This window comes from the organism of the source record quoted next, unplaced genomic scaffold (assembly GCF_019419815.1).
Source record: "Pyrus x bretschneideri cultivar Hongxiangsu unplaced genomic scaffold, Pyrus_bretschneideri_v1 Contig2, whole genome shotgun sequence".
NCBI lineage: Eukaryota > Viridiplantae > Streptophyta > Magnoliopsida > Rosales > Rosaceae > Pyrus > Pyrus x bretschneideri.
This window is the reverse complement of record NW_025999501.1, coordinates 8,586,709-8,614,322: the sequence shown is the minus strand read 5'-3', so window position 1 is coordinate 8,614,322 and position 27,614 is coordinate 8,586,709. Positions and strand designations below refer to the sequence as shown.

The window sequence follows — 27,614 nt, the reverse complement described above, 5'->3', positions numbered from 1 at the left end:
CTGTATGATCTTTCCTCTATTGTATTGAATCAATAAAAAAAGAGGTAAGTGCTATGACCCCCTATTGTTTGATTCAATATTGACGGGGGACGGGGACGAGCCCTGGCCCCAACTTCTATAGGTCCTTGGTTTGACCTCCTTACTTTTAATAAACTGAAGCGGAGAAATTTTCTCGCACTTGCTTGACCCCCTAAACGAAATACCTCACCTCACTTACAAAGAAATAGTTGGAACTGAGCTCCGAACTAAAATAGTTTGCTTTTGCTTCATGTTTCGAAGAGTGGTCTAAACAAATTCGTTAATAAATATTAGAGACAAAAGGTAAGCTTTTTACATATGTATTTTTATCAACTGTAGCAAAGAAATAAACTTCATAAAAATCAAAATATGAAAAAATGGACAGTCAGATTGATTCAAATCAATTAATACGATTTTGACATGAAAATTAAGCGCCTGAGCTCTTCTTAGAGATTGAATTGGGAAACTAAGCTAAAGGCCCTTTGAAGTACGCAAAAAATTCACGGAATAGGCATCAAGGACCACAGCTCCATATTTGTCTAAATTCGAATAAAGTTACGATTCGTTTATAATTCAGAGATCAATGCTTAAACTTACTCTTAATTTCCTTTCAATACTTAATTTCTCTTAACTGCTTGACAACTCTCACTAAATAATACTTCTCCTTATATCTGGTCCTCGCAATTCATTTTTAAATAGAGCCTAACCCATAAGTTTAAAGGATCATTTCATTGAGGTAGGGGTGGACATCGGGTGGGTTGGTCGAGTAAGACTTTAGTCCATTGGCCAACCCAATAGGCTCGGATTGGAATTGTTCAAATCCATTGTCACCCAAGAGAATTGGTAACTCAACCCACCCAAACCATTCTTAGGCGGGTTGGATTGGATGGGTTCCATGAGTTAGGCTTGATTGTTTTTTTTTTTATTTTTTATTCCTAATGTGAGTATGAGAGACAAATGATCAATACTTACATCTACATGGACTTAATCATGTGAATTTGATGTTGTTATATCACTACACGTTACTAATACATAAATTTTTACTATTCAAATAAAGCATTAATAAACAAGTGCATTTAAGAATTATTGTCACTCAACCCGTATATTAAACAATTTTGACCCAAAAATAAAAGTTTAAAGTTTAGAACCCAACCTAACTTATACCAGGTGAGTTGGTCTGGTTGGTCGGTAAACCCACTAAAATGCCCACCCCTACATTGATCCTTTCTCTACTGCACATCGAAGCTCACATTTAAGTTACACATATGAAAATAAAAAAATTGTTAGATCATTTAAGTTACACATAAAAAAAATCATTAAATCATTTAACATAACGAGATTTAATGATTTTTATTTAGATGTATAACTTAAATGTGCACTATAAAAAAGAGAGGTTATTTCATTTCCTTTTGAAAATTTAATGATATTCCCAGCCCAAAGCCCACAAACTCAATGCGGAAAGAATAAAGAAGGGATATTGGGCCAAAAACTAAATATGGAAAGAATGAAAAGCCCCTACACAACTTTCTGTACAGACCAAATGACCACGAGCGAGACATCGAATCCCAGCCGTCCATCTCACCACAAAACCCTATTAAACCACACATCGCTTACAGCCAGCCGTCGATCCTCAAATCCATTTGGCAGGTTCACTATATAAGAGCTACCTTCTGAAACCGAAAAACCCTAGCCGGTTCTCTCCCACTTGGTCGCGTTGCTCTCGGCTGCTGATCTTCCGCAATGGTGAGCTCCCTCACTTGGTCTCTGTTACTTCCATGGAGATTCTCTGTCTGCGTTTGCGAGAGAAAAGCATGATTATTTTCTGTTTGGTTGCTCGGAAAATTGATAGATTACCTTTACTTTTCAATTTATGTTAAATTTCCCAATTAATTGATCTAACACTTGAACTTTTACGATTTCCACGATTACTTTCTAAAACACTTACATTTTTAGTGGGATGGATTTGTGTTTCTGCTGCACGAACTGTTGTTCTTTGTATGTGATTTCTGGGAAGGATTTTGTTAGACAATTTGTTGATTTATTCGTTGTAGGCTTTCGCCAAAGCTCAGAAATCAAGGGCTTACTTCAAGAGATTTCAAGTCAAGTACAGGAGAAGGCGAGGTATTCATTTCGTCTTTCAAGTCGAGGGCTTTTGTTAATTGTTTGTTAATGTTCTGCATATGATGATAATTTTAATGTCGAATGTTTTCGGCAGAGGGAAAGACCGACTACCGTGCCAGGATTAGGCTCATCAACCAAGACAAGAACAAGTACAACACACCCAAGTACCGGTTTGTCGTGAGATTTGTATCCTTTTGTCGCCCACCATTTTGGCCGTTCCCATTCGAGTTTTCGCTTTATGTTCCATCTTTTGTTAAGAATGGTTTTTCGGATGGTATAATGTTTTGGCATTGTATTCTGTGTATGTTGTTAGAATTTGAAATGACTTGTTCACTTGTGCATTCCGTGATGTGCACCTTAACTTAATTGTTAGACCAACAAGGATATTGTTGCTCAGATTATATCTGCCAGTATTGCTGGTGATTTGGTTCTTGCTGCAGCCTATTCCCATGAGCTCCCACGCTATGGGCTTGAAGTTGGTCTCACAAACTATGCAGCAGGTATTATTTCCACCATCTGGTTATTTTGCTTCACTGGTCTGTCTTGATGCGTGAGTTTAACTTGTTGGGTAGTAACTGTATATTTATGATCAGCCTACTGCACTGGCCTACTCTTGGCTCGTCGTGTGTTGAAGAAGCTTGAAATGGATGACGAGTACGAGGGAAATGTTGAGGTAGTGTTTTATTTTTAGTTTATTCAATTTGAATCCCTTCACTTGACATCTAATTTTTTGTGAAAATTTTGTCTGATATTTTAGGCTACTGGTGAAGACTACTCTGTAGAGCCAGCTGAGAGCAGGAGGCCATTCCGTGCTCTTCTTGATGTTGGCCTGATCAGGACCACCACAGGAAACCGTGTATTCGGTGCCTTGAAGGTGGGTACCACATTATGGTGCTATTTATATTTGATGTGTTCAAGTTTTTGTGTTTAACTTTTGATGATGCTTATGTGTAAATTACTTTGTTGTGTACTTTCCTTTCACTTTAAGGTAAACGTTCCTATATGGACGACATTTTTGGACTAACAGTTTTGTTATTTTTCAGTCATTATTATCAATAGCACTCTTTTTTGTTTTATCCTACGAACCTCGATTTAAACATTTCTTTGGATGCCTGTTGATGAATTGTATATTGATCCCTGATGGTACCTTATTTTTCATATTGCTTCAATCCTATGCGTAACATGGTCTTTTCTTGAATGTAATTCAATTTTTAATCTACTTGGGAATGTGCCTACTGAGTAAAGAATTTTTCAATTGATTGCAGGGTGCTTTGGATGGGGGTTTGGATATCCCTCACAGTGAAAAGAGGTTTGCCGGTTTCACCAAGGATAGCAAGCAACTTGACGCTGAGATTCATCGCAAGTACATTTATGGTGGCCATGTTGCTGCATACATGAGGGTAAGTTTGAGACTTGAGTATTCATGTCATGCATTGGCATTAACTCTGGTCTAGAATATTTATGTCTGCTGGTCAAAATCCTAATTATTTGTTTCTGAACTTTTATGGTTGTGAACCAAAGAAAAGAGTTCAGAATTCTTGTCAGGTAGAATAATTAATACTGTTTTCTTAAACTTTTATTTTTTTTATTATTTTAGACTTTGGCGGAGGACGAGCCAGAGAAATACCAGAGTCACTTCAGTGAATATATTAAGAAAGGCATTGAAGCGGATGACATCGAGGAGGTGTACAAGAAAGTTCACGCTGCCATCCGTGCTGATCCTACAATTAAGAAGACTGAAAAGCCGGCTCCTCAAGAGCACAAGAGGTAAAGTCTGATTGATTCTGTACCAAGTTGTTGATGTTTTACATCAAGTCCTGGTTTCATTGTTTGCAAGTAATCAGTGGGAAGTTGCTATCAGATGATTCTAATTTTCATTTACGTAACAGGTACAACTTGAAGAAGCTTACCTTTGATGAGAGGAAGAAGAAGTTGGTTGAGAGGTTGAAGGCCTTCAATGATGCTGGTAACGATGACGACAGCGATGATGATGATGAGTACTAAGCATTTGATGGGATTTGTGCTCTAGTTTGTTTCCCCCAGGTAGGACGTCTGTTAAATTATCCTCTATAAGGTCTGTTATCTGAGTTAGAAGCGCTACTAAAGTTTTGACAGTGTTGTTATGCAAGTTATATTTTGTTTTGGCTATCGCTACGTACCTCGACTATCCACCCTTCGTCCCGTTTTCTACTATCCAACTTTTCTAATTACCAAATCTTTTCTTGTAGTTGTCGTGGTCGGGATAAAGCTGTGTATTTTCAGTTGAAACCATGAATTTTATGCTTATGTGGTTTTTATCCTTTCTTGCTTTCATTTCTTAAATTAGTGAACATGTTCCGTAATATATTTTTTTTTTACAAAAGATAGGACACTAAACGAAGTGGTGAGGGATTTGAACACGGGACTTCAGGTGCAAAGATAGTCTCCTAGATTCCTTGATTCCTTTCCGATTGAATTAGGATTACTTTCCATGCTAGGTTTCTCAAGATCTCTGTATAAACCCTAGATTATTATTTTCAACAAGAATCTTGTACGATCATCAATCACTCTCTATCATAGGGCTCGTTTGGATGTGTTTTTAAAATGACGGAAAGTGTTTTTTGGTGAAAATGTTTTTTATACCAATTTTTAGTAAAAATTCAAGTGGATCTTGGAAAAGCACTTTAAGTGCTTTCTGCAAGCAAATATCTAGTGTTTTTGGAATTCAAAATCAATTTAACCAAAAACGTTTTCAAATATTTTAAAAGCACATCTAAACGAGATCATAATTAGTAACTATTCTATACATGCCGTCGTTTGCGTGTAGACATGATGATGATTCATCTCTTCTCTATGCCTTATGATAGTTACTCGTCAAGGATGTGCTCCGATGGAGTACACATCAGATCATTCTTTCCAGAGCTATACCAGTGATTTGATTTTCTTCTCGGAGATAAGTAAGCAATCCAACACGGATTTAATCACACTCACAATCAACCCCATTCACCCTATAGTTGGTGTTTATGGGTGATTCTAACAAACATTGCCACCATTTGCGGTTGTGAGCTAAAATGGTTCCAAAAATGAGGATGTTAGATGAAATGTTCCCAACGAAAGAAATTCCTATTTCACAAGATATCGGAAAGTTTGGAGAAAAGGATGACTTATACTTCTTGTTGTACATCTAATGACCACAATAAGAAAACTACAAAGAGGATAGAGTGTCAACAAAAGATAGCAGCAGCTGTCTAACGTACCGATCAAGCAGAAATATCGTACTCTTCTTCTTTATTAAAAAATAATTTAATCTCCATGTTTATTACATAAATAGTATTTAGGAAAGGGTACTGTTCTCCATTATTTTTTTTTTTTCACACGTTAATTTTTGTTCATTGATCTTCTATTGTATATTCGATCTGGCAGCCAAAAATTGAGAGAATGCATGTCACATTCCAGCCCGGGCTCGACTCAACCGTAGCATGATATTGTCCGCTTTGGGCTCCTACCACACTTTCACGGTTTTGTTTTTGGGAACTCACATGAGAACTTCCTAATGGGTCACCTATCCTAGGAATGCTCTTGTCCGAACTCGCTTAACTTCGGAATTCCGATGGAACCCGAAGCTAATGAGTTCCCAAAAGGTCTCGTGATAGGTAAGGATGAGAATATACATATAAGACTTACAAGATTCACTCATCTGAATGATGTTGGATCTCACAGTGTGGATAACATCACTCTAAAGTTTTTGGGAGCGTTTATGTTGTCATTGTAGCTTCAGTAGTCTTTAGTTTTATAATAATTTTCAATTTGTTTGACAAAATTCTCAAAACATAAAGTTAAGAAAAATCTTAAGAAGCTTTTTGATTTTTTCCGACACAACAATATTCTAAACTAGACGGGATTTGGATTGAAGAACTGCACAATGAACTGTCAGTGATCATTAGATTTCAAAATTATCATATTAGTCGAATCTTCATTCATGTGAATCAAATCGTCACCGATGCGAGTCGATATACATTATACATTGTAATGCTAATGGCGATAAATCTAACAAGGTAATTGAAAACACAAGTAAAGAGAAAATGGATGTGGAGAAGGCTTGGGTGGTAAGATTGTAGAAACGTAAGAAGCCGTTGTCCAATCACATTAGAGATCACCATCCAATAGCTGTATAGTTTTTTCACACTTTTTATATGCTTATGATGAGCTCCCTTCATCAAACGCATCGTGCATCAATCACTAGTCGACGTGAGTGGGTGAACTTCCTTTCGTCCTCATCACTTAATTGAGTGAAACTCAAACAAGCAAAATAAGTTAACTACTACAGAGTGATGCAGTGGTTAAGGCGAATTTTATGTTTATATTCCACACGACTTATTTCGGGTTTGATCTCTGAGACGGATGAATTACACGATGATAATTAGGAAGATACTGAAACATTTTTATAGGGTTTTCTTATCCTCATAAAAGTGAAGTGACGTGGCTTCGCAACCAGTTGATTCCTTTAAAAAAATAAACAAAAACAAAATTTAATTAAATGGTAATAATGCGTGGCATAAGTTAAAATAATAATAATAATAATAATAGTAATAAATTGGTGTTACTGTTGAAAGCCACTATCAATATGGTCCATGGAACATTTCAAATTCAATTCATGGTGGATGGAGCATTTTTCTCTTCCTTTAACTTTTATAAAATATTATCCATCAATAACTTCTTCATCTCTTTAATCTTTATGCTCTCCCACTTTCTCTTTCACCTTTGCTTCTTCTCAACGTTCGGTAGCCTAATTACTAAAAATAGTATCATTTACGAAAAGCAGCGGTGAATTGCGTTGGTGATCATAACTTTATTCTTTAATAATTAGAGTGTTAAGTTTAAACTCTCTCCCGAATCTAGTGTAACGTCTATCTTTTTAAATACAACGTTATTTTGATTTTAACGGGCTGATAAATTTGAGCTAAATCACATAATAAATCCGTCATAATATTTAGTTCGAACTTGTCATCGACGAAAATAAATCGAACCCAAAACTTTTTTTTTTTAACAAATAATATTATCTACACTAAAAGTGTGCGGAAGTGAGATGATAATAATGTGGTTCAAATTCTTCTTTGGCGAGAATCGAATCTAAAACTTCTCACTTACAAATAAAGAGAAATACTATTACACCGTAATATCAAGTGATATGATTTAAATAATATTAGACCGCTGTATTGGTGGTTAGTGTAAACATTAATATATAATATAATACTGTTTGTAGTAATATAAGAAGCAATAAGAATACTCGTGTGTGCGAGTGAGTGTGACTTCTGAGTGACAGAGTGTGTGGTTTAATTTAAACTTGAGAGAGAGAGAGAGAGAGAGTAAAAAACGAAAAAAGGGAGAAGGAAAGAGGGTTGAAACAGGGCGATACGCACCATGAACACTTGTCCCTCACATCTTCCACCTTCTTCTTCTTCTGGGTCGATTGTGTTCTGCTCTTTAGACTGAAGAAAGAAAGAGAGGGAAAATCCCAGATGCTCTTCGCATGGGGAAGGGTGAAGCAAATCTGCACCAGCAGCAGCAGAGTGACGGGGGTCAGAATGCTTCGGGACTTGTCTGTCCTGGGTGTTCGACGGTTTTCGACCGAATCGCCAAAGGCTTGAGCTTTAGATGCGTCTTCGTTTTAATTCTCAGTTTATCAGTATTTCTCTCTGGGATCTTCTGGATCCTTCCTCGCCATGCTACCAACTCTGGGTTTGATGCTACACAGGCAATTAAGCTTAGTGGTATGTCCTCTATTCCTTCTATCTCTCTCTCTCTCTCTCTCTCTCTCTCTGTCTACTGTAAATATATTTGGTTCACTTTGGTTATTCTGCTTTTCTGAATTATTTGCTTCATAATTTGAATTTTCTGATGTTTTGAGCAATTGGTTATGTGATTTTTCTAATTTTTTTCGGAAATAGGTAGTATTTATCTTTGCTATACAATTGGGAGTCTCTGGATGTTTTGAGCAAATGGGTTTCTGGTAGTTTACCTTGTTGCGTAGATTTTTGGTAGTTTCAGGTCTTCATCGTGTTAATGTGTGATACGGGTGTGGTGGTGGTTCACCAAGTGATTAGGGATTTTTTTTGGGGCTTTTCACATAAATGGGGGTTCTTGATTATTTTAAGGATGAGGCAACTGGTATTTGACTGTACTGTATAATTCAAGTCTTCGGTTTAAGAGTTTCTGATGTCCTGGGGAGACGGTAAATCACCTTAAAGTTAGGATGTGGATGGGAAAGGGATTGGTTCCTTCATGATTTCTGGTAATCATGGAAAGACGAATATCATGTTGATATTTTCTACGGAGTTTTCATTTTGATTTACTTGAATTTAGGAGTGTTTATGATGCTTAGCTTTAACGCATCTAGTTAGACATTAAGACCTAAATACATTTCATATTTCCAGAAACGCTCTCTTTTTAGTGGCAGTTGATTGTACTACTACATGATTGGAATAAGAATTAGTCAGATTTGGAAGTGCCCATAACTCCTGCGTTTTAAGAATACAAAAAACCAAAGTTTTAGCTGTAATGTAACTTGTGTGAAAACATGTTGTGCAACACCGCAACCTAATCAACTTTGTGAACTTTGAGCAGTCTAAGCGTATTCTTGGAGAATATTAAAAAAGGAACCATGTATTTTGAGCATCTTCAATGCAAGGCAAAGTTTAAATTTTTAAACAAAGTTTGTATACTTTGGTGTCATATACTTTTTAAGGGGCAGGCGTCATCTTTATATAAAAATATCATGGTAATTCTTTGAGTGTTCAGACCCTATTTTTGGTTCCTTTTGCTTTGTCTTGTTGCTTTGTTGGCCTTTGGAGTTTTTCTATATGTTTGTTTTAAAGGTAATTTTGACTTGTGTATAAAGCAATACTATAAACTTTATAAGAATGGGGGACTGGTGGCTGGTGTTTCTTGAGCTTTTCATGCTTTTCTATCATGTGTTATGCTTATGTTTTGATCAAATAACTGGCTGATAGAGTTTACTGTTCTATGTTCGGTGCACTGCTTGTTCAGTGTTGCGGATGTTGTATTATTTATCACTTTATTTAATATTATGTATTATATATCTGGGGACACGCTTTTGACATACATTTTGACACTCATTTTGTAGGGCCCACTAAATTTAATCCAATGGTCGTATGATTTCAGATTTGGGTATTTTTGGTAGACATGATTTTTGAGGGAAGTTTTAAAAGATAGACGGTTCGGATCGTTGAAATACGTTACCGAGTGGGTCCCACAAAAAACGTGTGTCAAATTGTGTCAAAAGCATGTGTCCCTGGATCGTAGCCCATACACACACACACTTATATATATATATATATATATATATATTTATAATTCAAGCTCATAATATTAGCACGCCATGAACATTTTAGACATCTTGCAATCCCCAAAAATAAAACATGTCCAATCATATCTAAAACACAATACTGTAGGATCAAGACAAGGTTATGCCTCATAGATACGATTCAATTATCTGTGTTGAGACAGTAATCATCATATATATTAAGGGAGAAGGCAGAATTGGTGAACCATTCATAATAGCAAAATTTCCCTTATATATCTCTTTATCTTTTTTTTCAGCCACAGTTCAGGCATACTTCAGACTGGAAAAGCCAGTTACGGACCTTGTTCCACACATTGGAAGATTAGAATATGATATCAATGGGGAAATAGGTGTCCCAGGTACAAAGGTACAGTTTCAATCTTTTGCCATTATAGACTATATCATATTGCTTTCATACAAAGTGAAGTCAAACTGAAGTCTGCTTCTTGTCAACAGGTGGCGATCTTGTCTATGCACCAATTTGGTGCATATAATTGGACTGAAGTGGTGTTTGGTTTTCTTTCCGATCCAATAAATGTTCCAATAGCTCCTGTGTCCTTAAGTGTGCTGAGGTCATCCTTAGTTGAGCTTTTCCTTAAGCAATCCAATCTTACACTGACAACATCAATATTCGGGCGGCCATCTACATTGGAGATTCTGAAGTATCCGGGGGGAATTACTGTGATTCCTGGTCAGCCTGCTTCAATCTGGCAGTTACCCCTGATGTTATTTAATTTTACTCTCAATAACTGTATAGATGATATAGTGGAAAATTTTGGCGAGTTAAAGGAGCAGTTGAAGTTTGGATTGCACCTAAGGCCTTATGAGGTATAACACCTACTCGAGTAACTTTTTGCTCACTTCTATTTAGGCATAAAATTTTGGGGTTCTGATGTATTAAGGTTGTTGGTTCACCACTATTTCCTGAATTTTAGTTGTTACAACGAGTTTCGACATTTGTTTTATATTCTAACATGGCAGGGCCCTCATTAACAATTCAAACTTTATTAGAGATCCAAGTTTCCTACCATATATGAAATTTGTGCAAGAATTGTCTTTGTTATACAATGGAATGCATAATATTTAACAATAGCGGTAACAAAGACAACAAAAGTTAGCCGCATAGAGTGCTGAATTTTCTTTCAGAAGTTTTGAAAGGATAATGTATATACATCTGAATATACTAGTACTGTTTGATGCTCTCAGACTTGTGTCTTATTTCAATGATAAGTAACTCTGCATTTTTTTCTGTTCATGCAGAACGTATTTTTGCAAATAACAAACACAATGGGTTCAACAACAACAGCCCCAGTTGTTGTTCAAGCTTCTCTAATGTCTGAGTTTGGAGGCTTTGTGCCCCAGAGATTAAGGCAGTTGGCTCAAACAATCACTGGCTCTCCTGCAAAAAATCTTGGCCTGGATAACTCAGTCTTTGGTAAAGTTAAAAGTATCAGTTTATCTTCTTGTCTGAAAGATACACTCTCTGCAACCCCTCCAACTGCTTCTCCAGCTCCATCTCCAGAGCCATCAATTTCTCCATATCTTGCTTCTCCAGTTTACGCTCCAGCACCCTCACCTGACATTGGTCATCTCTCACCAGCACCATCCAAGGTACCCGCACATTCTCGTCCATGTCCGCTCCAAGGTTCTAGAATTCCTCCATCCTCCTCACCAATGTCTCGTTCTTACCCTACTGTTCCTCCTACATATCCTCCTAGATTTCCTCCATCCTCCTCACCACCTTCATCTCAATTGTCCCCACATGTTCCACCTGCTCCCGAAGTGTCTTATGCTCCCAGTCCAGAAGACAAGGAAAGTGCACAAGACTTGACGTCTTCATCACCTGGCCCATCCCTGTCGTGTAAGTTACAAATAAGTATTTTTTCTTCTCTCCTGCTTGTTATGTGGGATATATGGATTTTGATCTATTCCATTATGTGGTTTCTTGTGTATGGTGTTTGAAGTGTTATATTGGTATAGAATTCTGGCTCAGAGTTAAGGCCGATGAGAAGATATGATTCTGTGCTGCTTTAATTAGAAAATAAGTGCCTCTTTTCGATAATTTTGTCATTGAGTAGCATAGGTTTTTCCTCATAGAAATAGGTCTTCGCGTAAATGAGGTGTTAGTCAGTTGTGCAACTTCTGATACCATGGTTTTGAGTGAGTAGAGTTTCCCTGCTTTACTAATAGTCAGTTGTGCAACTTCTGATACCATGGTTTTGAGTGAGTAGAGTTTCCCTGCTTTACTAATGCGTGTTATGAGAAGTTAAACTTGTAGACTAAAAGAGTACTGTGGCATAATTTTTGAAGTGGGGATTATTCAGGTTTAGCAAAATCGAATCTGAATCTGGTTCAAATATACGAATTACATAGGCGATTTGTACAAGTATATACATTTGTAATTATTTGGATTTTGTATACAAAAGAGAACTTAGCAGATTTTGGATCTCTTATTGGATTGAATCCGGTACAAACTGAACTTTGGTGCAACCTTAATGGAGACTTGAGAATTAATTTTGAGATTGAATTGGTCGATCATTTGTATGGTTATGCATCTCGATCAATTTTGAGACTGACCTGATCCACCAAAAACCTATATGGAGGCAGATCTTGAAGGGCACGGAAACTCTCTTTACTGCTGTTCATGTAGGAGAACTATTAGACATTTGTTCACCTAGACAAATTGGCTAATTGGCCTTGCTTTTCATGTCAATTGTTTGATATTTACTCCTGATATCCGAGTTAACGACATGATGAGTGTTTTTTGCTGCAGCTTTAGCAGTAGGACCTTGGAACAAGGAGATCCGGTTATTGGAACTTTCAGGAGTCTTCATCTTTCTTCTCTTTTGTTGGTCACGGTGATCGTTCCTTTCTCTTCAAGAAAATGTGCAAGGCGTACACATCACAACGGTATAGTTTTGTTTTTGGCGTGAATGGTAGGGTGCCAAAGTGAAAAGGTGGCAGGTTCCTTATGCAACACATATACAAGTGAATTAGGAGAAGATTGCAGGTCAAAGCCAAACGGTGGCAGGCCTCTCATCTCCCTTGTGCATTTGTGAGGTCGCGATGACGGGATGTTCTTTCCGAAGGGAAGCCTCCTAGAGAGAGTGTGGCCAGTTGAAGCATAACCTTGCAGAAGTTTCACGAAAAGAACCTTACCTTTCATCAAATCAACTGTAAAATATGCAGGCTCTTTTTCGAGCATCCGCGATGCGGGCAAAGAAAAAATTGTTACAGAGAACAAAAAAATTGTATACCACATACTCGTGTCTTTAAAAAGAGAGAAAGAAACACAGTGAATCACTGAGGAGGTGCCCCCTAATTTTTGGTGTCTTTTGTTTTTAATTCCAAAGGAAAATAGTAAAGAGCCAATTAATCTTGCACTAATTACTATGTTTGGTTTTATCCCTTGTTTTCTTGCTTTGATGTTGTTAGTAGCAGCTCCTAATTTGGCACCAAGGCCACTACGGGACTTGGCAAGAGGCAAATTGCCAACAGTGAAGAGATAATAGGCGATGGGGGTGAAGAAAGTGTTTTTTAAGACAATTGGTTTGAAAGTGTTTTTAAAATAATTGAAAACGTTTTTGATGAGGGTACTTTTGGAATCAATCTTTAGTAAAAATGCAAATGAGGCCTGAAAAAGCACTTGAAATGTTGGTGCTTCTTCTAGGAAACATTTTAAATGCTTTTGGAATCTAAAAATTACTTTCACCAAAAGTGTTTTTAATCATTTTAAAAGCACTTTCAAACAAACTCACGAGAAGAAGTGCTTATTACATGAACAGTTCCAAACGAGCCATTCACCTTTCATTTTCTTGTTTGTTCTTTAGGTATATTACAACCTTTTATACAGGATCTATCAAACTTTTACTATAAGCAATATATTTTTCTCTCAATGTGAAGGCGAACACATTTAATTACTTAAGCTACTAGCCTTCATGCACGAGCGTGAGTTTTGAATCACGGCGTGCTACTCGCGACTTATATGTTTTAAATGTATTTATATGTGTAAATTGACAAAAGGAAAGTCAAATATTTAAAGTAAATGAATAATTTTAGATTATGCTGGAAGAAATCTCTCATAAACCAATTAAAGCAGCTGAATTCACATAATAAAATCGATCTTTATAGAATTTACATTAAGAATAAATAAAATAATATTTAATAAACAATTGATTGAATAATATTATTGCTAGCCTATTGTGAGGCTAAGCCCACTGTCACATCCCGGCCCGGGACGGATCACTTTCTGAGTCCGCTCCACCACCGTAGCACGATATTGTCCGCTTTGGGCTTACCATTCCCTCAAGGTTTTGTTTTTGGGAACTCATGAGCAACTTCCCAGTGGGTCACCCATCATAGGATTGCTCTAGCCCCCTTCTCGCTAACTTTGGAGTTCCTACGGAACTCGAAGCCAGTGAGCTTCCAAAAGACTTTGTGCTAGGTAGGGATGAGAATATATATTTAATGATCACTTCCTGGGCGATGTGGGATGTCACAATCCACCCCCCTTAGGGGCCCGATGTCCTCGTCGGCACACCACGACCAGGGTTGGGCTCTGATACCAATTTGTCACATCCCGGCCCGGGGCAGACAACTTCCAAGGCTCGCTCTATCACCGTAGCACGATATTGTCCGCTTTGAGCTTACCATTCCCTCACGGTTTTGTTTTTGGGAACTCACGAGCAACTTCCCAGTGGGTCACCCATCATGGGATTGCTTTAGCCCCCTTCTCGCTAACTTTGGAGTTCCTACGGAACCCGAAGCCAGTGAGCTCCCAAAAGGCCTCGTGCTAGGTAAGGATGAGAATATATATTTAAGGATCACTTCCTGGGCAATGCGGGATGTCACACCCACCCATTCCCCCTTAGTGTAGATAATATCGTTTATTTAAAAAAAAATCATTTGACAATTAATTTAATCACATTATTATCCTTGTGCGAAAGACCTTTGTTATAACCGGCATTACACGCCTTTTAAAATGTTTTAAACGTGTTTAAAAATAGAGAAAATAACATTTAATAAATAACTAATTGAATCACATTATTGCTAGTCCATTGTGGTGCTAAGCCCATCTCCTCTCCCTTAGTGTAGATAATATCATTTGTTAAAAAAAAAAACAATCATTTGATAACTTATTTAATCACATTGTTATCCGCGTGCGAAATTTTTTTTTTTATAATCTGCATTACACGTCTCTTAAGATGTTTTGAATGTGCTTAAAAATAAAGAAATTGAATTACATTATTATCAGGTTATTGTGAGGTACTAATTAAAAAAAAACACCAAAAGGTAAATTATTAAAGAAATATTGTTAAAATGACGAAAATGCTCCTACCTTATTTGATGTATTATTTTGGAATGCCTTTGAAGTTTTTTGTTTTGAGGGCATTTTTGTCCAAACATTTTTGTTGAAGCATGGTGACATCAAATCACTATTCACCTTTTCTATTCTCTTTGTATATAATAGATAATAGATAAATACTTTATGTATACTCTCTAGAAAAATAAACTGAAAAAGAATATTGTTTGGCATCTTACATGTATAAGTCATTACTCCTTGCATGATAACATAACATCGTTTCACTATACAAACGTTAAAAGATGAACCAGTGTTCTCTTTAGCATCATCTATAGATCCTATCTAGAGAATTTTATTTAATTTGGATACTCTTTAGTCATCAGCTAACTGTTAATAATAAATATATTACTAATTGTTGTAAATATTGATTTGCACGATATATGGATAACTAAACATTCTCAAAATTAATATACTATTTTGAAAATGACAATCAATTAATAAAGAACGAACGATTTAGATTACGATGTTTGTACAGTAAAGATTCCGTGAGTACGAAGTCGTATATGTACGTGACTAGTGAGTGACTGTGTGTGGATTACAGAGAGAGTGAAGGGGGGAGAGAGAGAGAGAGTAGCTTGTCCTTGTAAATGGTTTAAACAGGGCAACTATACCCACTATGAACACTTGTCCCTCACATCTTCTTCATCTTCTTCATCTTCTTCTTAAGCTCTCCTCCTGCCATTTCTGTACTCTTTAGAGAGAGAGAGAGTGAGGGGAGATCCCAGATGCTCTTCAAATGGGGAAGAGTGAAGCAAATCTGCAGGAGCAGCAGCAGCAACAGCAACAGGAACAGCAGCGGCAGATTCAGGAGGCTCAGAATTCTTCGGGACTCATCTGTCTGCGATGTTCGGTGGTTTTCAGCAGAATCGGCAGGGAGCTGAGCTTCAGATGCGTCGTCGTTTTGATCCTCAGCTTCTCAATTTTACTCTCTGGGATCATCTGGATCCCACATTTCCATGCAATCATCTCCCAGTTTGATGCCAGACAGGAAATTAAGCTCAGTGGTATGTTCACATTCCATCTCTCTTTCTCTCTCTACTGTGTTTTATGCCTCACTTCACTTTGATTATATATATATGTTTAATTAATTGGATTTTTCTGATGTTTCAAGCAAATGGGTAACTGGTGTTTTTTGGGTTTAATGTAAACTTTTGGGGCTTTCTGGAGGTTCTAAGCAAATGGGTTTTGGGTAGATGTTTGGTAGTTTCAGCAATTCAAATGGGTTTAGCTAGTAATTAGGGATTTTGGTGCTTTTCAGATAAAAATTGGAGTTTTGTGATTATTTTCGGAAAGGTGCAAGTGGGATTTCTCTGTGTTGTATAATTCAGGTCTTGCAATGTTTCACTTGGTTCACCTGGCTATATATAGGATATGGGCAATGCACCTTTTTTATGGACCATATCCAACCCTTGCATCGAAAATGCCTCTCGTGTGTTAAAAAACGCAACAATTTCGTGTAATTCCAACCAAAGGTTTAGTACTTATATATTCCTTTTATAACTTTTGCTTCAACGTATATTGTTGGGAGTATACAAGTTTCATGAAACAATTGTCAGTGTGGAATTATCGTTAGCATATAGTATACAGCCTGTTGACTGACTATCAAGAGAATTCAATATTCTTGGCAAGGCCAAGCATTCCGACAAGAGGATTGAATATTATTGGCGAGGCCAAGCATTCCGGAAGTAAAGAAGATGTGCAAAAAGATGTATAAGATCTTTAGCTAAAAGAAGAACAAAAATAGATATTATATCAGAATATATAGTGAACTGAATTACAATCTACAGGAGTAGCATATAGAAGCATAATTGAGTTAGTTAAACTCATTAGGAATTATACCTCATGTTTCTCATGTGGCTAGCTAGTACATTAAGAAAAGTCCCATATGTAACACAACTACTAAGTGCTAATCATAACATTCCAAAAGTAAATAGGGGAGGAACTTGCAGTAACGCTATTTGTCTGGAACATTTTGTTGCCCAAATTAATCTCACATGAGCATACGAGGTATAGGTTGAATTGAGTAACTAGAGTGAGTTGTCGGAGTCTTGATCATTTTGATTTCACTTTCTGATCAATTAGTTAAGTTTTAATGGTGTTTTGCGGATATGGAATGAAGTTCACTTTCAATTTAGGATGGGTGGGAAAGAGATTGGTCCTATCACGATTTATGGTAATCTTGTGTGTGTGTGTGCTTGCACTCTTGTGGACTGTGTTCTAATTTTCTAGACAATTTTTTTTTTTTTATAAATGTTAGACATGTCTGCCTGTGGCTAAATCATGAAAAAAGGAATATCATGTTCACATTTGCTAAATACAGAGTGTTCCCTTTGAATTAGTTGAATTTAGGAGTACTTATGACGCTGACCGTCGGTGGATCTATTAAGACTTCAACACCTATATAAATTTCATACTCCTCGGAGTGCTCTCTTTTCTGATTCAGCGGATTGTACTACTCTATGGGTGGAAGTGACTGTAATATCCTGCCTGTCCATGCTGCTATTCTACCTGATATCAGTAGCTGTATGTTCTTTACTGTGGATTGACGAGGATAAGGATTCTGTAGTCGACTGCAGAAATGCAAATTGTCTGATCTGATAATTGGATGTCTCACTATGTAGTCTGCTGTCATGTAGCCGAACCACCTACTTACTTTTAGTGGAAATAGCAGTTTATGAACATTGTAGATTTACAATGATAGTGATATATGTTATTCTCATACGTTTTCTCTGGTGTTGGTTCTTAGAAAGAACTGAGAATAATAAAATGTTAGATAGTCAAGGACTCAAGAAAATTAACATTTTATTTCCTCACAAGTAAGAAAGGAAATAGATCTATACCTACAAAAAAGGAAATGATAGATGCTTCAAATCGAACATTCAACGACTCCTAGAAATAGAAAAGACACATTAAAGTCCTACTGGACTCGTAGAACTTGTAGAAATATTAGTAGGCTCATTAATAAAAGGAGATTCCTAGAACAGTTAGGGTACGTTTGGATGAGGACTTTAAAGTTCTAAGGAACCTAGGCCAAATTTGTTCGGATGCACTATAAAAATTAGATGGGGGGACTTGAAAATAATTCCTTGAAAGGTATCATTTTGAAAGTCCCTCATCCAAAGATATGGTTAAGGATATTGTGTTTTCGTAAGATCCAAATAAAAGACTCTTGATATCATTTGACATCAACTCTTTGACTTTGGATTAACTTCTTTTATTTTCTGATTAGTGCACTGCCATAAGGGCCCAAGGCACATCTCTTTTTCAAAGAGGCTTTAGTTTTAGAGTTGTCCCACTGAGCTTAGTCTTGGATTATAGTTTACAAAAGGGGTACATATTTTCTAATCAAGATGTGCAGATGCAGTTGATTATGGAGTGGGTTTTAGATATAGGATAGGCTGGATTAATTTTTTGTCAATATTGGGCTAAATGTTAGTGCTAAGTTTTCTCAAGCTGCATAGGCTACTGCCCATGGGAGCCATGTACGGTTCTGTCCTTGTTTGTGAAGGCTCAGAATACATCTTTAAACAAAAATATCATGGTGAATAGTTGAGTGGCCTGACCCTTTTTTTGGCGCGTTTAGTATTTAGTCTGAAAAAGGACTAGAAAACTAAAATATAAGGTGGGATGAAGTGTAAATTAATATATGAGCTAGATCTGTGATTTTGACTGAAGTCTGTTTTATTGCCTTGTTGGTACCGTGGTTGGCCCTTTTGTATCTTTTTTATATTGTTGTTTTAAGGTAAATTTGACTGAAGTGTACAATAATATAAAATTGAATCAGAGATGTACCTCTTCTCTTTATTTATGCGATCCATGGCTTCGGAGTCTTTAGCATTTTGTGCTTTTATACAGTGTTCATGCTGCATAAGCTTTAAATAACTAGCTGATAGACTTTATTATTGTATCTTTTTGGACTGCTTGCTTATCGTTGTTTGTATACTTTTATAACTACATCTTAAACAAGTATTTCATTTCACATCGAAATAATAATAGTGGTAACTGCTAATAATAATCATAATCATTAGTAACAATAATAATCTTAAGAATAATCTTCATCATTTATCAAAACTCAGTTTAGAGAAACAAATTTGGTAGGAAATCCAAGCAATTGACCTCAAATGCAAGACCACTGGAACTTGCCGCATACTAGCAGTTACATCAAGCTCATTATATTAGCACTGCCATAAGTAGGAAATAATATATAAAAATAATTAGCACTGCCACAAACATGTTAGGTGTCATTTAATCCCAAAAATAAGACATTTCCTGCTATGCCTAAAACACCTACGATCAACACAAGGTTATGCTTCAAGTATATGATTCAATATCTCTTTTAAAAATAATTTGAATATGATTTTCTCTTGAATAAATGTTCAATGGAAGGACAAAAACTTCACCAAGTAAAATGAACTATCTCCACTTCCAACTTGGGTACCTAAGAGGTCTAAGAAAACCCCTATGTTTCAGTCTTGGGGGTACAAAACCTGAAACTCACTGAATTTTCCTTATAACTCCAAAAATCAATTAGGCTTCTAATGACCGCTTGGTGCAGACTAGGAGAGGCTGGATAGTAGACACGCATATTGAGGGCAAGATGGATAATATAGTATATGATTATAGTAAAGGAATATACATTTTGCAAAAAAAAGAAAGTATAATGTACTGATTTAGGATATAAAATATATATTAACCAACCTGCTAATATTGTGGAGATAATTGCTGCTGAACTAAGACAAACTGATTTAAGTAATGTATTTGTACGGTCCATACTAGAAGTCTAGAACAACCTTTTGCATTGGCCTAAAACAAAACTCAATTAATGCATTTAAGAAGTTGAAAGATTAATTGGAAATTTAATAATATATTTTATTTGCGTTTTTATTTTGTATTTTGTTGATTAGGTAACATGTTTGTTCTTTGTTGCGTCAACCATTTTATTTTTATTCAACTTTATGGTTTCTGATTTCTGTTGCGTAAAGTCGTGATGACTGAAATAAATAGGGGAAAGCTTATATATCTATTTATCTTTTTCCAGCTACAGTTCAGGCATACTTCAGACTGGAAAAGCCAGTTACGGACCTTGTTCCACACATTCAAAGATTAGAATATGATATCAATGCGGAAATAGGTGTCCCAGGTGCAAAGGTACGATTTCAATCTTTTTCCATTATAGACCATATCATATTGCTTTCATACAAAGTGAAGCATCAAACTGAAGTCTGCTTGTTGTCAACAGGTGGCTATCTTGTCCATGCACCAATTTGATGCATCTGATCAAACTGATGTGGTGTTTGGTGCTCTTTCCGATCCAATAAATGTTCCAATAGATCCAGTGTTCTTAAGTGTGTTGAAGTCTTCTTTAGTTGAGCTATTCCTTAAGCAATCCAATCTTACATTGACCGCATCAATTTTCGGGGAGCCATCTATGTTTGAGATTCTAAAGTGTCCTGGGGGAATTACTGTGATTCCTGTGCAATCAGCTTCAATCTGGCAGAAACCCCAGATTTTATTTAATTTTACTCTCAATAATTCTATATCCGACATAGTGGAAAATTTTGTTGAGTTAAAGGAGCAGTTGAAGTTTGGATTGCATCTGAGGCCTTATGAGGTATAACACTATTCTGGCAACTTTTTGCACATTTCCCTTGAGGTGTGAATTTTTGGGCTTTTTATGTATTAGGTCCATTGGTTTAGCACTATTTCGTAAAACACAATGTTTTAAAAAACGCGCCTTAAGACGCGCCTAGGCGGCTTAGGAGGCGCATGATGAAAACACCTCTGCCCAACAAGAGTAGGCTTTAAATTGCCTAGACATGGTCGAGACGCGCCTGAGGCGTTTGACTGGGCGTTTTTTTTAAATGGAGAATTGACAATGAAGAAGATGATATTACCTTGATTTAGATGAATTATTTCTTTTTTTGTTTGTTTGTGAAGAAGATGATATTACCTTTGAGTTAAACTTGTTTGTGACTTGTGCACTTTTGAATGACAATGGATATTTGTTTCAGAAAGTAATTATATATATCTATATATATATATATTAATAATTTTAGGTAGCGTGAGGCGAAAGGCTTTCGCCTAGGCAGGCTATCCATGAAGTGTCTATATTTCACCTTTGCCTTTTAAAACATCGGTAAAACGTGGGATTAGCAGTTATTTTAGTTTTGCACATGCTGGGATCCAAGTTTCATAACATATTTGAATCTATGCTAGACTTGTTCCAGTTATGCAATAGAAAGCATAATTTATTAGCAATCAAGGAAACAACGACGCAAAATAGGTCTAAGGTATATACCATCAAGTATAGTCGAAATTTAAATGTTCATCTGGATTTTCATAGTTGCTAAGTACCCAAAAGATCAGATTGAGCTAGTATTAGTTGATGGTCTCAGATTTTACATATGTATTTTTGTTATTAACAACTGCAATTTTTTTTCCTTCTCTTTTTGCAGGATGTATTTTTGCGAATAATAAACAAAATAGGTTCAACTGAAGCACCCCCAGTTGTGGTTCTGGCATCTCTCGTGTCTGATGTGGGTATCATTGCGCCACAGAGATTGAAGCAGTTGGTTCAAACAATCAGAGGTTCTCGTGCAAAAAATCTTGGCCTTAATAACACGGTTTTTGGTAAAGTTAAAAGTATCAGTTTATCTTCTTGTCCGAAGGGTGCACCCTCTGCAACCCCTCCAACTCCTTCGCCAGCTCCATCTTCAGAGCCATCAATTTCTCCATATCCTGCTTCTCCAGTTCCGTCCCCTGGCATTCACCATCTCCCACCAGCACCAGCACTGTCACCTGACATTCATCATCTCCCACCTGCACCCTTACCAGACATTAATCCTCTCCCCCCTGCACCCTCACCTGATATTCATCACCTCCCCTTAGCACCCTCACCAGGTACTCATCTTCTTGCCCCCGCACCGTCACCTGATGTTCATCATCTCCCACCAGCACCCTCACCTGAGATTTATCATCTCTCACCAACACCTTCCAAGGCACCTGCACACCCTCGTCCATGTCCATATCATGGTTCTAGAATTCCTCCGGTCTCCTCACCAACTTCTCGTTCAAACCCTACTGCTCCTCCTACTTATGATACTAATGGTTCCCCTTACTCACCTTCTCCGAGTCCCTCATCTCATTTCTCCTCACACGTGCCAGCTGCACCTGTAGCGCCCTATGCTTCCAGTCCCGGAAACAAGGGAAGTGCACAAGATTCAATATCTCCGTCACCTTCCTCATGTAAGTTACTTAAACTCTGAATCTGGTTATTTCTGCTAGATCTCGATTGGCTTTTAGTGGAATAATTCATACGACATATATTTTATATTCAAAATCTTTGCATAGCACATAAGTAACTCATATAAGCATAAGCATTTATGACTGTTTGAACTTTCGTACAAAACACAAATTTTAAGCAGGTTTTGGATCTTATTGGATTGAATCTATTAAAGCTTAAACTCGGAGCAACCTTAACGCAGACACGAAATCAATTTTGAGTTTGTGTTGGTGGATCTATTTGTGTGATTATGAATCTCAGTCAGTAATGGATCTATTTGCTTACGGACACGGAGTTTGAAAGAGAAACGAAACTCTCTTCTGTGCTATTATAACTTAAGAATGGTATAACCATTTGACAACCGAGACAAATAAGCAAACGTTTGGTCAGATGAATCATGCATCCATGGACATGTCTATCCAATTTGTGTACATGTTTTCGTTCGCATTTTCCTTGCTTTGTTTGTCAAGCTAAAGTTATCTGATATGTAAGTTAATCACCTGACGAATGCTTTTTGCAGCTTCATCAGCAGGAGCTTTCTACAAGGAGATCTGGTTATTGAAATTTTCGGTACTCGTCATCTTTCATCTGCTTTGTTGGTTTGGTTGATTAAGGTCGTCTTAAATATGCTGAAATTGTCGGAGATCCAAAAACATGGAAGCTTCGACAGAGTATCGATAAAATATCGATATTGATAAAAAGTTTGAAAAAAAAAATGATGTAAATTATAAGAAAAATATGGAAATTTTGAATGAACTGTAGGACAAGGTAGATGGATAGTAGTTAAGTTTGTACGATTTGGGCTATATACAGTTCGCGCTAACGAACATTGTCTCTCATAAATTGCTTAATATTTAATGCAATTCAATTGTATATACTCGAAAATTTTATCTATAATTATTATGTTAATGATATGTATTTGTGTGTGATCATAAGCTTACATTCTCAGTCCTCTGAACGGTTAATGATACAATCTGCTTGCTCATAACAGTTGACTTAGTTCTGAGCAAGCGGCTTGAATGGTCAACTGTTCAGAGACGGTTGTAATACACGACCGTCTCTGAACAAGTCTCTTATTTAGTCAGTCTTTCATGGAATTGGGTATTAACCACCAAGTATGGTGTGAACAAATGAATTGAGCGTAAGTGAAGCTTTTTTCTTCATCTAAACTACATTAATAAAATTCTTTGTCAACCAAAAGAAAGTAAAAAGATAATTTTATCTTTTACTACAAAGCAAAATCATGGGCAGTAAAGTAAATTTATGCAAACTAAATTTTACAGTTTTTTATTTAAAACCTCACCCGAGGATAATTCTAACATCCTCTAATTTTAAAAAATAAAATATACAAAAGAAAACTTCTCTTTCTAATTTGCTTTTTTCTTTGCCCTTTTTCCTTTCCATTTTAAAATAAAAAATAAAAAATATTTTTCACAAACAAAGTGCGGGGCATATGCTAGTGGTGAGAAAAGTAGTATTACACTTTGCAAAGTTTGCACCAGAGACATCCTTTAGGTTTGAGGTGTATGAGACGGCCCAATATTACAAGAGCCTAACAAAAGCCCAAATAGAGAGCCCAATCTTATACAAAGTCAACCCATCAAAGGGGCTAACAATGACTGTTACAACCGCATTTGAACGGAACAAAGAGATTCTCTCGTCCAACCAAGATATAGCCTTAGTGGCATAGTCCGTGCAATAAATGCTTAGGACCTATCCAAAAGGCACAATTACGTGTCCAATAGACGCTTGCAAGATGGTTACAAGAGAATACATGACAATACATGAAGGAGCAGTACCCGCTGCCGGAGGAATTACAGTATTAGGGGTGGTTTTGGGCTCATTCAGTAGAACTGGGCATCAGAGTTTTGCTCACTCACACATTTCATTCCACCTAGCAACGGTTGAAATTTAACTAAATCTCAATTAGTTAAATCGCAATCGTTCTAAGAAAAATGTGTTACGAACCGAGGGATCAGTGAACCTTTATTCTTTATGATAAGAAAAAATAACATTACACTTGGATGATACAGTCGCTCAAAGTAAATCCAGCACAGGGGGCAAGAACAGTAGTAAATTTATGAACCTTAAGGGTAAAAAATAGTAAAACGTAAACGCCTAATCGGCCTTCTACATTCGTACACAAGTGTGCTTGATCACAAGAAGTTTAGGGATGACAATGCTTCCGCTAGAAGAAAATGTCTACGATTTCTTTTTCGTGTTGATGAGGTAGAAAATAGGAGCCTTGTCAGAAAATATTCTCCGGCCGTCAGCGGATGGAGATTCGTACTTCCATGCAGGTCCTAGAAGCCAGGATGTGGCAACTCCACCAAGCAAGCCTCCAAACTGAGATTCAGATGTCACACCCAATACAAACATGAGGATAACAGAAACGAGAAAGAATTACGTACAGAGGATCTCTCTGCTTTCTTAATATAAGGAACCCTATGCAAGCTCGTATGACTATCTAAAATAGCGGAGGGGAAGTAATCAGGAAACTCAATCCTAGTGGCGAAAAATTAAAGACTCGGCTCTGCCCAGGGACTCAAAATTGAAAGCAACTGGACTTGCAGTGTCTGTATATGTGTGAGCGTGTGCGCACATGTGTGCGTGTCAATGTGTAGAGAGAGGGCGAGTGAGAGAGAAGCACGCACGCGCGCGCGCACACACTAATTAGCTTCCTTTTAAACGTTAACCGAAAGGCACATACTGAAGCAGGTTGATTATAATTCAAACAGAGATAAGGAGGAGTGAAAAAGCGATAAGAACATTGCTGTTCAGCCTGTTGTACTTACATGTCCCCAGTTATCAATGCCCTTGAAGAAGAACCCAATAGCCTGGAAGAAAAACATACGTTTATTTCTCCATTATTAATCCAGCCAACAGAAAGGAAAGGGGATTAAGGGAAGCTGATTAAGTTATGAAGATAGACAAAAGGCTCGAGTTGTGGAAAACTTCAAGATTTTGTACCAGACAAGGAGCATACCATATTCAGGACAATCACATGTGCTATCTGCTGCAGATCTTCTTTGCCACGTCCAACCAAACCTCTATGTCTCATGACAAACACAGCAAGAGATCCAACCTAAATAAAATATCAGACCCACAGGTTTGACTAATGATAGGAGATGAGAGAACAATATCACGCCATAATAGCTTGAAAGAAGTTACACTTGATATTCCACAACACTGAGTAGGTTAACTAACATCGGTAGAATTTTAACACTCAATATTTAAACACAAACTAATCTACTTTTCCCAGGGAAGAATATTCGCTCTTGGAGGAGGAATGTTTCGTTTAAAAGAGCATCAAATTGTGAAATGTACTGAAGAGGGAAGAGGGGGATAAAATGAAAACCACGTTATTAATTTGCATTTTGCAGTAATATCAACTGTGTTTGTGTGAACGCAAGACAACGAGACTGATTCTACTGAATTCCTATATTGGCACAATTTAATTAACCCCAGCTTCTCTGGTAAGCTGTATGGTGCATCTAATCTAAGAAATCGAAAGAAGAGTGGCAAAAGAAACAGAATAAGTGTCTTACTAATCCGAAGACTGCTCCTGATGCACCAACTGCGGGTGCCTCGCTGAACCCATAACTCATTGCTGAACCTGATTTTCTCGAAACCACTGAATCAGAATACTAGTGGCTAAACAAATTTTTATTGGCTATTGTAGAGAGATCATGAGCTGTTACTTGCAATTGCAGAGGCAAAGTAGAGTGCAAGATATCTCTTAGGACCACTAATCTTCTCCATGGTAGGACCAACTGAATTCAAAGAATAACAATTAACCTGTAAACGGAGACGCACATATACATACATCAGATTTTAATGCAGACATTAAAATGCCAAGACATAACCAGTAAAATTAAAAGCATACCAAGAGGTGCCCGACATTTGCATGCAAAAAGGACGATGTAACGAGCCTCCACAATTGCCCTTGGTCGATGAGGCTATTTATCTATGTGTATATAACAAAATGTGAGAAAGAGACCACTTAATGCCTGTTTCTATATTGCAAAAGAACAAGTTCTCACATTTTGTTTTGCACTCTTACCTTGGCTCCCCATAGAAGTAACTCATCTTGTGATGCAAATTGTGCAATATAAACTCTGTCAGCACAATTTGACAAACAATAAGCTGTCTAGAGGATGGCCGGGTTCAATTCTAAAAACTTAAAACGTACAGAGAAATTGGCTAAAATGATCAGAAATCAAATCCCAATTGTTGAACCGATCGAAATAAAATAACGATGACATAGCAATCAAATATCGACAACATAGCGATCAGATATCGACCACATACTGAAAAACTAAAGATTTTAACCATTGGGATTTGAAAAATGATCATTTTGGCAAATTTCTGAAAAATAAATCAAGTACAAAACTAAATATACATTTATTTCATGATTGTTTTGGGAAGGTGATAAAATGATACTCACAAGATGTTAAGAGCAAGGAGGACATTAGTCCATTGTCTTCCATTGAAGAAGCTTTTAGTGGAAAACCTAGAAATTTGCCCTTCATTTGTGGAATCAGTGCTAGTTTCTCCTTCTCCTCCTCCACCAAAGAAACCAAAGCAAGCAGAAGCTGAAGCATTGCTACTTGGCAATGGCAGAAAGTTAAATTCTTCCTTCAATCTGTGCAGGGGACTATGATGGGCAAGTTTCTGCTAGTGTTTAACAATACACAAGAGATTGAAGAACCCATAAACTAATTAAAATTAACAAAAACCCTTATTTTGTATTACCCATTTAAATCAAATTAAGACATTTAATCTTTGATCGATGACAACAATCTGAAAAAAAAATTGAAAATTGAAAATTGAGGGAGGAGTGAATGAATAGCAATAACAGTACCTGAAAGTAGGAACGGAAAATGGAGTGGAGGCGGAAGTGGTGGTGGTGGAGGAAGATGTGGTGACTGAGGCGGAGAGAAGCGGCGGCGGTGAGGTGATGATGGATAGGGGTTGGAGTGGGACCCGCTCTGGGGAAGGAGAACCACTGCGCCTGAAGCTCACCTGATCGGATCATTCCCAACTCCTAAATTTACCTCCAAGTTCAACAATATATATAATCAACATGAGTCATCAAACTAGTTAAGTACCGGAAAGATGAATAACCGTGTCTTATCATCAGTTTATTTTTATGTTTTTTAAAAGAAAAAAATCAAACTAGTTGGTGAAGTGCTCCAAAATGTATAATTAATATTTCCTTGTAAAAAACTCCAACAAATACAAGAAATGAAAATAATTAGCATGTATATAACTAGAGCCATCTTTGAGAACGTATAAAAGGTGTCACTGTATAAAGCTCTCAATTCAGAAGGGCTCGAAATTTTATTTACATGTACACAAATATATGTGTACGTATTTTAAAATGTGCGATTTTAAAATGTGCGAGATAATACCAAAGTACTCTTCCAGCGCTAATGGTTTAGGCTTTCCACCATTCTAACATGTAATAATTCAATTTTACAGAACAA

At 36.9% G+C, this 27,614-nt stretch overlaps 4 protein-coding genes across 4 annotated transcripts; 3 read left to right on the top strand and 1 right to left on the bottom strand.

Moving 5' to 3' along the window:
- The first annotated feature begins 1,614 nt into the window (after nt 1-1,614).
- Nucleotides 1,615-4,439, top strand: LOC103956018 (60S ribosomal protein L5). The gene is made up of 9 exons (XM_048583657.1): nt 1,615-1,761; nt 2,070-2,139; nt 2,234-2,325; nt 2,513-2,639; nt 2,733-2,812; nt 2,897-3,013; nt 3,405-3,539; nt 3,737-3,906; nt 4,029-4,439. The coding sequence occupies exons 1-9, from the start codon at nt 1,759-1,761 to the stop codon at nt 4,141-4,143; spliced, it is 909 nt and encodes a 302-aa protein (XP_048439614.1). The 5' UTR covers nt 1,615-1,758; the 3' UTR covers nt 4,144-4,439.
- Nucleotides 4,440-7,453: 3,014 nt separating this feature from the next.
- On the top strand, nt 7,454-12,868 carry LOC125476789. Its single transcript, XM_048583314.1, has 5 exons — nt 7,454-7,889; nt 9,739-9,848; nt 9,938-10,309; nt 10,742-11,342; nt 12,255-12,868. Exons 1-5 carry the CDS (start codon nt 7,649-7,651, stop codon nt 12,341-12,343), a joined length of 1,413 nt encoding a protein of 470 aa, XP_048439271.1. The 5' UTR covers nt 7,454-7,648; the 3' UTR covers nt 12,344-12,868.
- Nucleotides 12,869-15,368: 2,500 nt separating this feature from the next.
- Nucleotides 15,369-23,039, top strand: LOC125476788 (inverted formin-2-like). The gene is made up of 5 exons (XM_048583313.1): nt 15,369-15,847; nt 19,882-19,991; nt 20,083-20,454; nt 21,299-22,088; nt 22,646-23,039. Exons 1-5 carry the CDS (start codon nt 15,580-15,582, stop codon nt 22,732-22,734), a joined length of 1,629 nt encoding a protein of 542 aa, XP_048439270.1. The 5' UTR covers nt 15,369-15,579; the 3' UTR covers nt 22,735-23,039.
- A 1,061-nt stretch (nt 23,040-24,100) lies between these two features.
- Nucleotides 24,101-27,178, bottom strand: LOC125476605 (RHOMBOID-like protein 10, chloroplastic). The gene is made up of 9 exons (XM_048582874.1): nt 26,990-27,178; nt 26,573-26,799; nt 26,189-26,243; nt 26,012-26,092; nt 25,827-25,923; nt 25,674-25,741; nt 25,112-25,210; nt 24,921-24,962; nt 24,101-24,471 (listed from the first exon to the last, which is right to left on the bottom strand). Exons 1-9 carry the CDS (start codon nt 27,161-27,163, stop codon nt 24,328-24,330), a joined length of 987 nt encoding a protein of 328 aa, XP_048438831.1. The 5' UTR covers nt 27,164-27,178; the 3' UTR covers nt 24,101-24,327.
- Between the last annotated feature and the right edge of the window lie 436 nt (nt 27,179-27,614).